Source organism: Labeo rohita, chromosome 8, assembly GCF_022985175.1.
Source record: "Labeo rohita strain BAU-BD-2019 chromosome 8, IGBB_LRoh.1.0, whole genome shotgun sequence".
Taxonomy (NCBI): Eukaryota; Metazoa; Chordata; class Actinopteri; order Cypriniformes; family Cyprinidae; genus Labeo; species Labeo rohita.
The window spans coordinates 18,690,354-18,704,765 of NC_066876.1; the positions used below are offsets into that span (position 1 = coordinate 18,690,354).

The 14,412-nt window shown below is 39.5% G+C and overlaps 1 protein-coding gene across 1 annotated transcript; it reads right to left on the reverse strand.

Annotated features, from left to right (window-relative positions):
* Positions 1–940: 940 nt before the first annotated feature.
* On the reverse strand, positions 941–10,153 carry prdm2a (PR domain containing 2, with ZNF domain a). Its single transcript, XM_051117634.1, has 3 exons — positions 10,077–10,153; positions 8,586–8,662; positions 941–8,148 (listed from the first exon to the last, which is right to left on the reverse strand). The coding sequence occupies exons 2-3, from the start codon at positions 8,602–8,604 to the stop codon at positions 3,722–3,724; spliced, it is 4,446 nt and encodes a 1,481-aa protein (XP_050973591.1). The 5' UTR covers positions 8,605–8,662; positions 10,077–10,153; the 3' UTR covers positions 941–3,721.
* Between the last annotated feature and the right edge of the window lie 4,259 nt (positions 10,154–14,412).

A 14,412-nucleotide genomic window follows, 5' to 3' on the forward strand; every position in this document is an offset into this window, starting at 1 on the left:
GAAGACACCAGTGATGTGGGCGACGGAGGTGTAAATTTCATTGTGATGCGATCGTGAGGCGAGTCAATGCCGCCACCCAGTGGTTTTTATTAGCATCAGCATCAACATATGCTTTACACCACTGCCACACTGAATAAGCTTTAATACAATTCTTACGTAAAATATGTAGCTTAGTAATAAATATAAATGTTGAATTTTTCTCAATTCTTCTAAGTAGCTAAACAGCTGTGCAGTTAATAAGACAATAAACACTCAAGAAGTATGTAATTAAATACATTTAAATAAAAACTACGAATTTAATCTATTAAACTGGCTCAATATTGCATAATTTTTGTCACGGTGGACAACAATGATAACTGTATTTACATTACTGAAATGGGTAGTTTAGGGTTTAGGGTAGAGGTAGGTATAGACGTTAATAAAACAATGTGATATGTAGCAAATTCAATATACTGTAATTTTATGGCGAGATTTTGCGTCACTTCCGGCTATAGCTGTATCCCTTCTAGCCACAGCCTTTATTTACGGGTGTGGTCAGAGTACCCTTGCACTTAAAATCTGATATTGCCAACTGAAAGTTTATGAATTTCAGTCCCAGATATTTTGAGTAACGGTGGACTGAACGAGTAACTGAGAGGATACTTAAGTCACAGTTTTGGTTTTGCATTTTCGCATGATATCAGTCAAAAAGACCGTTTTTAGTCCTATTCATACATATAACATACATTGTGTTTATGAGGCTTGTGAGAGCTGTTTTAATGCATCTGAAATGTCACTGACATCATTCTTGGGATGCATAATTCTTCGGGTAAGATGAAAAACTGACATTTTTATGTTTATGATAACGTGTATGTAGTTCAGCTTGTTTGGCTTGTACAGTCATTTCCTTTTTCTGAAGTCACGCAATTAAGCAATGAAAACCAAACACACATTCATCAAATGAACTTTAAAACAGAGCAATTTATTCAATCATTCAAGAACAAGGTTTCTGAAGTATACAGATTCAACTCAACCCTGGAGATGTTGAACATTATTTTACCATTTCCCTGACCACACGTACATTTCACATTAAAGAAGCTTCTTTTTGGGGTCAAGAATATGAATGCCACAAAGCAAACTTTTTGGTTGGAGGTAAGCAGTGGAATAAATATATGAACTTTAATTTTCAGTAAGCCTACAATATTTCAAAAATTGATTGATATTACATCACACCTTCATATAAAGGTTTAATGAAACTGCAGTGGAACTTCTATGTGAGATGGTTAATGACTAAATAGAGTCCAGACTGCTCTCCAGAGGACAAGTTCTGATATTAATACAGTAAATGTCTCAAACAGGCATGCTTTGGTAACATTTTCAGTCACAACAATCAATCATAGTGTAAACAATTAAGTGTTCATAACGCTTTAATAAACCTTTTACCTGTTAACACGTTCTAAAACATTACAATGGAATCAAACAAAAAAAAAGTCTTCTGATTTAAAGGAAATACTATTTTGAAACATTTGTTTAGGCCTTTTGTTTAGTTTACCTTCAGCAAGACAAATCTGTGCAAATTCAACAATAATCTTCAGGGCTACATTTCCAGAACTGATGGCAAATGCTTTTGTATTTCACAAAAAAAACCTTCCCCAATTCTTCGCAAACATGTACATAAAAAATGAGACCTATTAAATATGAAGACTCACGTGATCACTAACCAAATATGTTTATATTGCAGTAGGAGGATAGCACAAAAAAGCAACGATGAGAGAAATACAGAGACATTATTCATAAATATTGTTTGTGAACAGAATCGAAATTTCTCCTGCTCCTTGAGGTGCAGATGTTGTCAAGTATGTAGTATATTCTGACCCTCCTTGTTCCTCTCCTGCTGCATTTGTGTTACAGTGCAGAGTTCGATATATAAACACTCACACTATCACTCAAACATGAAATCTCTGGCATGCATAAAGAGTCCAGACTGCATCTATACAACAAATAAAACACAACTAACACAATCTACAAAAATAGAAGCGAGTTACCATTACAATAACACCTGTGCTCCAGTGAAACTCACTGAACACGTTCTTTTAAACACAGAATACGAACATTAATAAATAATCAGTAGTAATTGTATTGCAATGCATTTAAATCAGGTAAATACGAACTACAGCATAAAGTGCATGAGTTCAGGGTTTGATTTAACACACCTACACCACCTTATCAAGGTCATTTGAAAACCACAGGCAGGTGTGTTAGAGCAGAGTATAGGAGCTAAATACAGATATCCAAGAATATAGCCCCCTGTTTTAGCACAATAAATTGTTCCAGACAGCAAATGTATTTACAAATGAGACGTTGATATGTCATTATATGAATAGACAGTAATGGGATTCCATAATGGTTAGAATGTATATATTATAGCCTGCTGTGTTTGAGACAGTAAATAAAAAAGTCAGAAAAAACAAGAGCATTCTTATTTCAGCCATCATTTTAAGTTTAAACAATGTCCAATATGATGGATCCTATTTACAGATATATGTTGCATTAAGGAGCTATTTTAAAGAGATAGTTCACTCCAAAATGAAAATTCTGTCATTAGAAGAACCTGTGTTCACCTTCGGAACACAAATTAAGAAATTTTTAATAAAATCTGAGAGCTCTCTGACCCTCCATAGACAGCAACACAACTACCACATTCAAGGTCCAGAAAGGTACCAAGAACATCAAGAAAATAGTCCAAATGTGACAACCCTAATTTTATGGGTTTCTACTGGCCGGTCTTAAGGGGCAGCTAAAAGCTACGTGTTTCTTTAAACTAGCATTGTATGTAAACTCACTCCTACAGTGAGGACATGTAAACACGCCAAGGTCATACTGAGGAAAAGCCTTTCTTCCCTCAGCAGGTCTGCCCCATTGCACCAGCTGAGATTTCTTCTTATTCAGGATTCTCGTTTTGATCTTAACCGCTGATTTATAGTCAATTTTTTTTGGTTGTCCAAGCATTTTGAGAGAGATTCTGCTTACTATTAACAATCCTTGCAGGTGACAAAACCCCCTTTTGCCCTTTTGCAAACTGCTTAAATGGTATAGGGTTCTTTTTGGGAGTGCAACGTTTTTTGTCGCTAGCACTGGCACAAGCTCACATGGGCTCAGTGCCAATCCTAGACTTCTTGGGGCCCTACGCAAAACTGTTTTCGCCGGGGTTTGCGGGGGATGAGTGGTTATGAATAAATGAATAAAACTCATTTGTCATTTGTCGAATCGTGTTCACGGAAAGCGTTTGAGAAACAGTGTCTCTTCCACAGCTTGGTATGCTTTCAACTCAGAGACTATACAACAATCAAGTTACAGGATTTGACGGATTTGATTTGACTGACCGGGAGCCAAACACTTAAACAAAACTAAAATTAAATCATTATTGTGAGCAAGGGGGCCCCCTGGTGTTTCAGCTTGTGTATTTTGCATATAGGGAGGATAGTCTCTACAATAGACTGGAGTATTTTGTCGATGTTTTTTGAACCTTTCTGGACCTTGAACATGGTAGGACCCTTGCTGTCTATGGAGGGTCAGAAAGCTCTCAGATTTTATCAAAAATGTCTGAACAAAGGTCTTACGGGTTTGGAACGACATTAGGGTGAGTAATTAATGACAGATATTTCATTTTTGGGTGAACTATCCCTTTTCAAGAAAAGAGATGACTGAAATCAGTAATCATTTTTTGTTCGTTTCACAAGTCTCATTTCTTGACTTGGAGAACAACAGGACGCATGATGATGTTGTGACTGTCTGGCTGTTTAAGGACTGTTGTTGTGGTGCTGGCCTGCTGCACACTACGAGTAACAGGTCCTCCTACTCTCTCTCTCAACCTCAGAGACAAACGGTCCTCTCTTCTGGTTTGTATCTTTATGTCACCCACTCTCTGCTCCATCTTTCTCCCTAAAACATGTACCCGAACACCTGGCTCCTGAGAGTTAACCTGAGTGACAGAAGAGAAGACTATCTGCTTTGAAGCCAGCTGTGGCATAAAGCCACTTTTTAAAATAGGCTTGGCTTTTTTGCTAGATTGAACCACAGATGTTGACAGAATGGTAGATCTTTTAAGCCTAAAATCCTGAGTGGAATCAACTGCTGTGTTTTGCTTAATGATCTGATTCTTTGTTATTGTTTTTGGGCCTTGGTCTGACCCTTGTGGCTTTGCGCTCATATTTGCAATTTGTCTGCGAAGGCTCCCGTTGTTCTCCTGCGCTGAAACAATGCTCAGTGTTCTTTTTTTAGTGGAGATTCTACTGGCAGGTCTCATGGGGCAGCTGAAAGCTACGTGTTTCTTTAAACTAGCATTGTATGTAAACTCTCTCCTACAGTGAGGACATGCAAAAACGCCCAGGTCATCCTGAGCGAAGGCCTTTCTTCCCCCAGCAGGTCTGCCCCTTTGCACCAGCTGAGATTTCTTCTTATTCAGGATACTCATCTTAACTGGCGAATTGTGAAAGTTCATTTTTTTTGGTTGTCCGAGCTTTTGAGAGAAATTCTGCTTACTATTAACCATCCTTGCAGGTGACAACACCCCATTTTGCGCTTTTGCAAACTGCTTAAGTGGTATAGGGTTCTTTTTAGGAGTGTACCGCTTCTTGTCGCTAGCGTTTGCACAAGCTAAGATGTGCTTGTGCAGTTCGGGCATGTTGTCAAAGCTCTTACCACACTTGGTGCAACGAATAGCTGTGCTGAAGGTCTGAGGGATGTTGTGGGTGGTGAAGTTGGTGGCTGATGCTGCTGTCGTCCCAGTTGGTGTCCGGTTGTGGTATGGAAAAGGAGGTGGTTTGAAACTTGGGTAGTGTTGGTTAATGCCTAAACGTACATCTGGTCCTTTTGATTTGACCCCTCCAGATGCCATGATTTTTATTGTCGTGAACAACTCCTCAGAAGTGTTCTCCAAGACATCCTTCTCTGCCTTTGAGGTTGTGTTGTCAAATTCTTGCTTAATTTCTGTGATTGGAAGGACTGGATCAGCCATGTTGGTTTTGGGACTGTTATGGTTTTCAGGTCTTAACTTGCCATGTACTGCTTCAGTGTGTGAGCACTCTTGACCAGGATGGAGATCTCGCTGATGTTGTTCCAAGTTGCAGAGAAAAGCAAATTCCTTAGAACATGTTTTACAAACGTAAATTTTACCAATGCCGTGATAACTGGAACGGTGCTCCAGCAAACCTGTGTCACTCTCGAACAACTGCACGCAAAATTCACATTTGTAGGGCCACTCCTTTGAGTGCTCACCTATGTGTTGACTAAGAATCTTCATGGACTGGAAGGGTTGTTCACAAACATTGCACATGAAGTTCTTGCAAAAAGGATGCAAGGGAGGTAACTCTTCTTCAAATTTGTTTTCCTGCTTAGAACAATCAGAGGACTGGATATTTTCCTGTCCATTCTCATTGCTCTCTGCTTCAGCAACACTGGTGGAAGCAGTGAGGGACAATGTATCTGTATGGCTTGTTGACTGCTCTGTAGGTGCCAACTCTGTGGAGGTTTCAGTTAGCAGGGTGGTGTCAGGACTGGGAGGTTGTGGCTCCGTTGGGACATAAGGTTCTTGCTGTAATGCATCAACAGGAATTTTATCTGAGAGAGCTGGAAGAATATTTTCCGTAGATTGCACTGCAACTGTATACTCAATAACAACAGTGTTTGGAGGAAAAGCCAAGGACGTGACGTTGGACTGGTTAACAGGCAGAGGTGGAGAAAATATCTGTGGATCAGAAGCCAGCACAGAGTCTACAACCAATGTTCTTTGAGCTAGTTCACATACCGCAGGATCAGAAACCCAGTGAGGGCTTTGTAAACTTAGTGAAGGGACTGCAGGTATAAGAGTTTCCAGACCTCCAGGAGCAGAGGAACCCCAGTCAGGGATTGTCACTTTCAAATCACCCTGTGAAAGATGTACAGGATTATCAGCGCAGTCATCCCCAGACCCTGTGGGTGGTGCATTGTCAGTTACCACAAAGGCTGAATGAAGAGTTTGAATGTCCTGACTGGGTTCCACTGTGGGAGTCGATAGGAAGGATACAAAAGTCGGAGATGAACACTGAGGTGGAGGGACTGGGGTAGGTGGATGGATACTGATGGGAGCGAGCAGGGGAGGGGTCGGATTGATTGAAGCAGAAGGAAGAGCCAACTCGAACAAGAACTTTTCAGGTTTTGGTGGACCTGCATCAGACACTGCCACAACTGCAAGGTTTGCTATGCCAGAAACACTGAGGACGCCTTCAGCAGCTGGAGCTTCAACCGAAGGAACGTCTGCCCCACCGTACTCATTCATAAGCACCTTCTGAAGCATACTAGAGTTAGGTTTACTCTTCCTCACAGCAGGCTGAGTGAGGTAGACTCCAGCTGGGTCACAGTCTAAACTCTTTCCACTAATACTTAAGTCCAGAATGGACTCTGCTAAGGCATCACTGCTCTCTTGCTTGACCACAGAATTTGAGAGGTCCAATGGTTGTTGATTACAGGAGTTTCCACCAGTTCTTGATACAGAGCAGTCCAACGGCAAGATCTGTTGCTGCATTGGAGCTCCATCAGAGCTGTTTATGGGTGAAGTCAAAGGCTCAGGTTCTTCATTGCCCAAAGGGCTCAACCCACGGCTCTCCAACTTTGGTATCTTGGCTTTTGTAGAATCCTGATCTTGCTCTTCTATATTCATATCAGGGGTTTGCTGGGGTGAGCTGGGAGGGGAGGTTGTCCTTCTCTTAAATCTAGATGTTGTTGCAGGTAAAACAGTTAGGGATAAGGGAGGACCCAATTTGTGGCCATCAGCAATCAGCGCAAATGCCTGTTTACTCCCATCCTGATTCTGCAGGATCTGTTTGAGTTTCGGAGACAGATAGACAGTTTTTTCCTTGTGAAAGGCGACTGTCTCAACGCACTGAGGTAAATGAGTAGCAACCAGCGGAGCTCCGGATGTAGAGGACAGTGTTAAGGATGACAAGGAAGATGAGGAGGTACTCAAAATGGTTTCAGACTCTAATTCTGTTTTTATTTGTGGGAGTAATGGTGGGGTTGATGTCCTACGTCTGGTTGAGGACTGCCCAGACAGGTCAGAGGTAAAACCGCTGGTATTAGTTTCTAATTTAAGAGCTTGTGTAATTTGAGCTGGACTGATTATAACAGCATTTAATCCAATCACGGCAGAGCCACCGGAGTTCATCTCAATTACCTCACAGTTGCTTACAGCACTTGTCGAGACAATTTTCCCATCTATGTAGAAGCTGAGATTCTCTGAAATGTTACTGGAGATGTCAACCATGTACTCCCTTTCCTGATCAATGTCTTCTGCACATTTTGCGTTAGCAGTATGGCTGTCCTGCGCCGTCTCAACAAGCTGCTGTCCTTCAGGTTCTTGAATGATTTTGACCTTCTTATAAACTCCTCTAGGAAGAAGATGGCGCTCGTGGATCCTGCGCTGATGCCTCCTTAGACTAGTATGAGTCCTAAATGCTTTTTTGCAGTACTTGCAGACATGTGAGGCTTTGACGTCACTGTTTTTATCGTCCTTTTGTTCACCATTAATGCACTTGTTTGGCTCTGATGCCGTTTTTAGAGGTTCAGCACTGCCAGGCACATTCTGGCTGGCAGTGCAAGGGGCATCCGTGAGATCATCCGTCTTCCTATTTCTAGTTTCATGTCTTTTCTCATGCCTCCGACGACTAAACAATGTGCTGAAAGTCCTTCTGCAGCGACTGCATTTATACCGCTGTGTGTGGCAGGTCGAAAGAGCATGTGTCTGTATGTGACGCTGCAGGCCTTGACTACTCGCAAACCTTCTCTCACAGCGAGGACAGGGTAGTTCACCCTGGGGTTTCCTACCTGGGTCAAGGTCACCCTTAGTGTCATTTAAAGGCAATTCAGTCCCATAATCCTGTTTGATCATTCCGACATGCTCAATCTCGCTTGTCTGACAGGGTTGATTTTGATTAGCTAGATTTTGGGACACAGACTTGCTTGAATTCTGTTTGTCTTTGCAGTCCATCTTCTCATGTTCTGTCCCTTTTTCTATCTCTCGCCCTTCTGGCTCTGAGACGCTATGAAGTGCAATTTCATCAGAGTGGACATCTTGAACCTCAGGCTGCTGGAGAAAAACCTCTGATGGTATACTAGGTCTCTCCTCTTCCACAACTGAAACATATGAACATGCTTGTGACACAATGAATTATTAAAGGGATAGTTCACCCAAAAATTACCTCATGATTTACTCACCCTCTTATTTTTCCTACAGAAACACATTGATTTGCTTCAGAAGGCCTTTATTAACCCCCCATAGCCGTGTGGAGTACTTTTTTTATTATGGAGGGATGCACTTTATTGGACTTCTATCGAACTATTGAATGTCAACTGTCATTATAATGCTTGGAAGAGCCAGGTCATTTTTTAATATAACTCCAATTGTATTTGTCTGAACAAAGAAATTCATATACACCTAGGATGGGTTGAGGGCAGGTCGTTTTAATTTTTGGGTGGACTATCCTTTTATTATATCTACTATGTGCAATCTTGTCCAACATATGTCAAATACATTTCTAAATGTACAAAATAAAGAAAAAATAATAACTTACTGTCATCTGATCTCCACATCTCTTAACTGCCCTCTCTAATGTTTCTTCTGGGGTATGTAAAAGAGGCCCCCTGTTGGCTGAGGGGAAAATAAATACAGTAATGTTTCTTGACCATTTCTATGGTGTAATTTTATAATTAAGCACTCAAAGACAACAATAACTTAAAAATAACAAAGCATAAGGGATATCTCTATTAAAATTACACAGTTTATTTATCAGAATCTATGTCTGTGTGCAAGAATTGTGTGACAGAGTGTAGTTGCTGATTCATGGAATACTGCAATGTCACTCTCGTCAGACATCTTACTAACCCAGGACAAACACATACACATGAATGCAATCAAGTTACTTATTTTCATGTCTGAAATGAGAAATAAATAACAAAATAATGATTGTGATAACAAGGTATTGAGCTTATTATTGAACATTTTGTCGAAAAAAACTAAGCTGCACACTCCCACCAACAAAAATGATCAAAAATGCAAACATATTTATGTAAAAGAAAAACATTTACATTTTATTGGGGAAACTGATGGTTGTGCTGAACACTATCAGTTTAACCAATTTAAAATGAGCTAGAGTGAAATCATGATTGTAAATGTCCACTGTCATCATGAGGTTACAACAGATGTCTAATTTGATTTGTGATCATATTAATGGATATAAAATGACTGGATTTTTTGGTAAAACAGCAATGTTTTCAATTTGAAGATTAAACACAAAGAAAGTGAGCTCTTGGGAATCATTTGTTATCCACCTGTAAGACTGTGAAGGTGTGGGTGGGGTCAGATAAATTTACCTAAGCTAATAATATGAAATAATCTCATTTTACAGATGCCTCTTAAGGTCACAGGGCGTCCTAATGCAGTAATCTGACAACTTATCAACACAATAGAAACATGACCATTGTCTACAAGCTCAAGAAATAACATAATGTACCCATAACTGCCGCATTCCCGCTGTACATATGCAGGGAATCGATTTACCATGAAGCGGCTGTTTATAATATCATACAGGCCTATTTAGATGGTTGCGTGTGTGGAAATAATTACACAATGACACAACATTAATACATGGTACCAGACAATCGATTGAACGGTTTAAAGCGGGTATAATCGTGCGAACGTGTCTATTGAACAGTCAGGGCGCACATGTTGCGGGTGTCTGACAGCCCTTTAAATAAGACAAACCCCGTTTGGCACTGTCGCTAAGCGCAGTCGAGAAGGTCACGGGCAGAGACACACGCTTCACGTAAAGTGCTTCGACATCTATTTAGTTAGTGCGCCTGTATATCGCTGTGATTTTTACGGCGTAATTACGTGCAAAAAATGTATAAAAATGCATACATGGTTAGTCTCAGTGCTAACTGTAAGACAACATAAACAAGACTGACATCGCAAAGCTTCGGCGAGCCATTTTATGCCACACGGTTTTTATTAGGTATGCCCTTTGGTCTCTGCATTAAATTGGCTGTACCTGTGTATTGCTTACCAGCTTTGTTGTGACGCCTCGCAGCTTGAGTCTGGTGGGCACGCGCAGGACGCTCGCTACTGCAGACTGCACTGATGACAAGGCGCATGTGCGAGATCTCATGCACCTGTATAATTACATGACATGTTACACGTAAAGCGCAGGGACAACAGTTTACAGCCTTCTTTAAGTGCATGCACTTTAATATTTACAAGAAGGATGTTTTATTGGTTAGAAATCTAGGAACTATATGTTGTTTGGAATACTGTTGAATGATAAGGTAAACTATTTTGTAAACGATTTTACTTATAAATGTAAATGCATGAAAACGAAACTTTAAGGTTAGCAATATTTCTTCAAAAGAGAAACAGCAAATCAGTATTAGCCAGGTATTGAATCACTAGAATATCGTTTATGTAATTACATATTTTATATATTAGCTGTACATGTTTGTATTTAAATGTATATTATTTCATTATTCTTTTATATATTTATTGTGATCAGTAAAAATGGCATCTACACAATAGGAAGACGTTTATGCAAATTGTGCAAATGCATTCCAAATTAGGCAACACACACGATTTGCTGGAGTGCTTTTATTATCTACTGTCAGATGACAGCCTAACAGTAGAGAGTAGACAATAGATTACTACAGAAACAAAGCACACTTCCAGTCAACAAAATATGTTCTGAGAACGTTTTGCTCGAAACGTCCAGTTTAATTATTTATTTAAAAACGTATTTCTGCTTACATAGATGGTATTTTATGCAGATATTCCTACACCTTTATTTATATAGCACTTTATATAATATAGATTGTTTCTAAGCAGCTATGTAAGGTAATGTTTGGGTTTTTGGGAAAAAGGAAAACATTTTTCTTCACATTGTCAAATTCTAATAGCATATAAACATGGAAACACATGTGGGGCATTCTATAATTATATAGAATGACCCACATGTGTGTTCATGTTTATGTATAAATACATTAAATACTGAGGGGAAAAAAGACCTTTAAGGAAAAGTTTACGTCCAGAACAAAAATTTACAGATAATGTACTCACCCCGTTGTCATCCAAGATGTTAATGCCTTTCTTTATGCAGTTGTAAAGAAATTGTGTTTTTTGAGGAAAACAGGAATTATCTCCATATAGTGGACTTTTGTGGTGCCCGTGAGTTGAACGTACAAAATGCTGTTTCAGTGCGGCTTCAAAGTGCTCTAAACCATCCCAGCTGAGGAATAAGGGTCTTATCTAGTGAAACAATCAGTCAAAAAAAATATATATATATATATTCTATACTTTTTAACCTCAAATGCTCATCTTGTCCAGCTCTGCGATGTGCATGCGAACTCTGTGTAATCCGGGTCAATACAGTTAGGTTATGTTGAAAAACTCTTATTTTGTCCTCCAACTTTAAAATCATCTTACAGCGCTGTTTTCCCTTTTTTGTGCAGAGCATTTGACCTTCTTTGCATGTTCACTTTGTAAACACTGGGATGGTACTTTTGCAGTGATTAGGTAAATTACCAGGAAATTTTCATTCTGGAATTGAACTTATTTAATGATAAATATCAGGATTAAAATGATGCAGTGTTGGGGAGAATTACTTTTAAAAGTAATGCATTACAATGTTAACTCCCTCAAAAACTGACTAATTGTGTTTTTTTCCACATCTGGGCTTGCTTGTATGCTTTTAATATAAAAAAAGTAATATTTTGGCATATGTAAAACCCTTTCACACCAAAAGTGAAATGAATAAGCCTAAGGTTGAAGGCAGTGTAAATTAAACGATAAACATTTTTATTTATTTCATGTTTGCATCATATTCCAAGTTAGCTTTTTACTGTTTTTATTCATTTTGAGGAACCCTGAATCTGTTTTTGTGCAAGTGAGATGAGTAAATGCATGTTGACATTTAGTCTAAAACTACAGTAAGTGGCATGTTTATACAGAGCACGCCTCTGCACTTACTCCTGATTTCTCTCAACATGGGGACAGGAGAGCTGTCATTAAGTAATGTGAAAACAACGTTTCTAGCGTTACTTGGTTGACAACGTAACTCATGCATTACATTACTAGTTACTTGAAAAAGTAATCTAATTACGTAACTCAAGTTACTTGTAATGTGTTACCCCGCACACTGAACCAACTGTCCAGTTCCAGAAACCCGGTTTCCTGTAGTTATTACAAGTGTCCACTAGAGCCCACTGTGTCCCAACTTGTGCTGGTGTGAGATTCTACGCTGAAAAAGCATTGGCTAATTGAGAGGTTGTATTGTGTCTTCACAACTAATGATATGCTCACTATAATATGTTGGAGTAGTCATTAAAACAAACATAAGAGAAGCCACTGAATTACTCCTCAGACTGCTCTGGGGGGTGTTCCATAAAGCAGGTTATGTGACATACCCAGGTATGTTAAGAGTAAGTAAGCTTAAAACCTCAACTCTCGGATCCAAAAACAGAGGTAACTTTCAGGGTATGTAAATAGTCATAGCAACTTCCTCTCTGAAGATAACCTGCTCCAGAGTAGGTTATGTTTCAGGGTTAGCTTACTTTAGAGCAGGGGTGCCCAACCCTGTTCCTGGAGATCTACCTTCCTGCAGAGCTTAGATCCAACCCTGATCAAACACATCTGTCTTTAATTATCAAGTGCTCCTTCAGATCCTAATTAGTTGGTTCAGGTGTGTTTGATCAGGGTTGGAGCTGAACTCTGCAGGAAGGTAGATCTCCAGGAACAAGGTTGAGCACCCCTGCTTTAGGGCTATCGGTGCATGCGTGCAAGACTTACTGACGAGACTCCAGTGGGCATGACAGATTGCAGATTACAGGCAATATTATATATAGAGATAGATAAATAGATAGATAGATAGATAGATAGATAGATAGATAGATAGGCACGTCCTGATTTTGCTGAGTTAGATGTGTTCCTGGGTCGACATATTTTGTTGACCCTGGAACAACATTTTAATCCAAAATTTTAATCTTGACCACATCCCTACACCTATACCTAAACTTACCCATGAGTAATCCCTAAATTCAGAGGAAATGATAGATGACATAGTTTTTTTCAAATCTGATTAATCACAACGTTGTTCCAGGGTCAACAAAGATGTTAATCCAGAAAACATGTCATACTTGGTAAAATCAGGTTCTGCATAGATGGATGGATAGATAGATAGATCTGAATTTTCTATAATGTATTTTTATATTAAAACTCATATCTAATATGATTTATATAATTAGCATGAAACAAACAATATAATTCTCATTCTCAAGGATTAAAGATTAAACCAGGGGTCACCACACTTGGTCCTGGAGGGCCAGTGTCCTACAGAGTTTTGCTCCAACCTTAATCAAACACCCCTGTACCAGCTAATCAAGGTCTTAATAGGTATACTTGAAACTTCGAGGCAGGTGTGTTGAGGCAAGTTGGAGCTAAACTCTGCAGGACACCGGGCCTCCAGGATCAAGTTTGGTGACCCCTTGATTAAACAAAAAAAAAAAAGGAAAAAAATTGCGCACCCACCAATTACAGAAGAAGAAGAATGAAGCAGTATGGCGTGCTTTATCTTAGCGCCCGTTTTCATAGTGACTCGTTGTTTCGTCACTTTGTTGAGAATGTCTTGCGTGTTAACCAGGAACATACTCCGTGTTGAATTAACTTACTCCAGGACGTGTTTTTGGAACCAGCATACCTAGAGTAAGCAAGGTTTAATCGACCAAGAGTTCAGGATTTAGCAGACGGTAAATTAACCCTGCTTTCTGAAATATACACCCCTGATATGTGTGTTGGTGAAAGTTTACACATGTGATTGTTTCTGTGTCAACAAGTAGGACGCTGGGTCACATTTTTGTCTAAAGAGGAGTGGGAAACATCAGTATTCCGTGTATATTGTGAAACCACTTGTCTTATATGAGCACATGGGCAATCTGTGGAATGTATAGGTCTGCTTTTAGTATCTGTGGTCAGTGAGCTTCTGTTTTGTTTAACAATCACCCATTATAGAACTGTCACATTACTCTGCATTAATCTTCACCTACTCATCTTTCATCTGCGGGTTGTCCCACTCTCCACCCTCACACTTTCACCATCATACTGAACATTCTTGTACATTAGAATGTGTTTGTGAAAGAGTGAGCCAACAGCATGTTTTATGCATATTCTCTCGCATGCTAATGAATGAGATCGTGTGTGACCTCAACGCCCTGGATCAGTAGATTATTTGGCTATGGATACTGTGTTCTGAGCAAATCACAGTATCCGCCCTCTATCACTTTAATTTTATTTCATTGCTCAGATTCAGATAATGATAAAACCTTAGGAAAGGAAAGAAAGATAGTAGTTCTTCACATAGA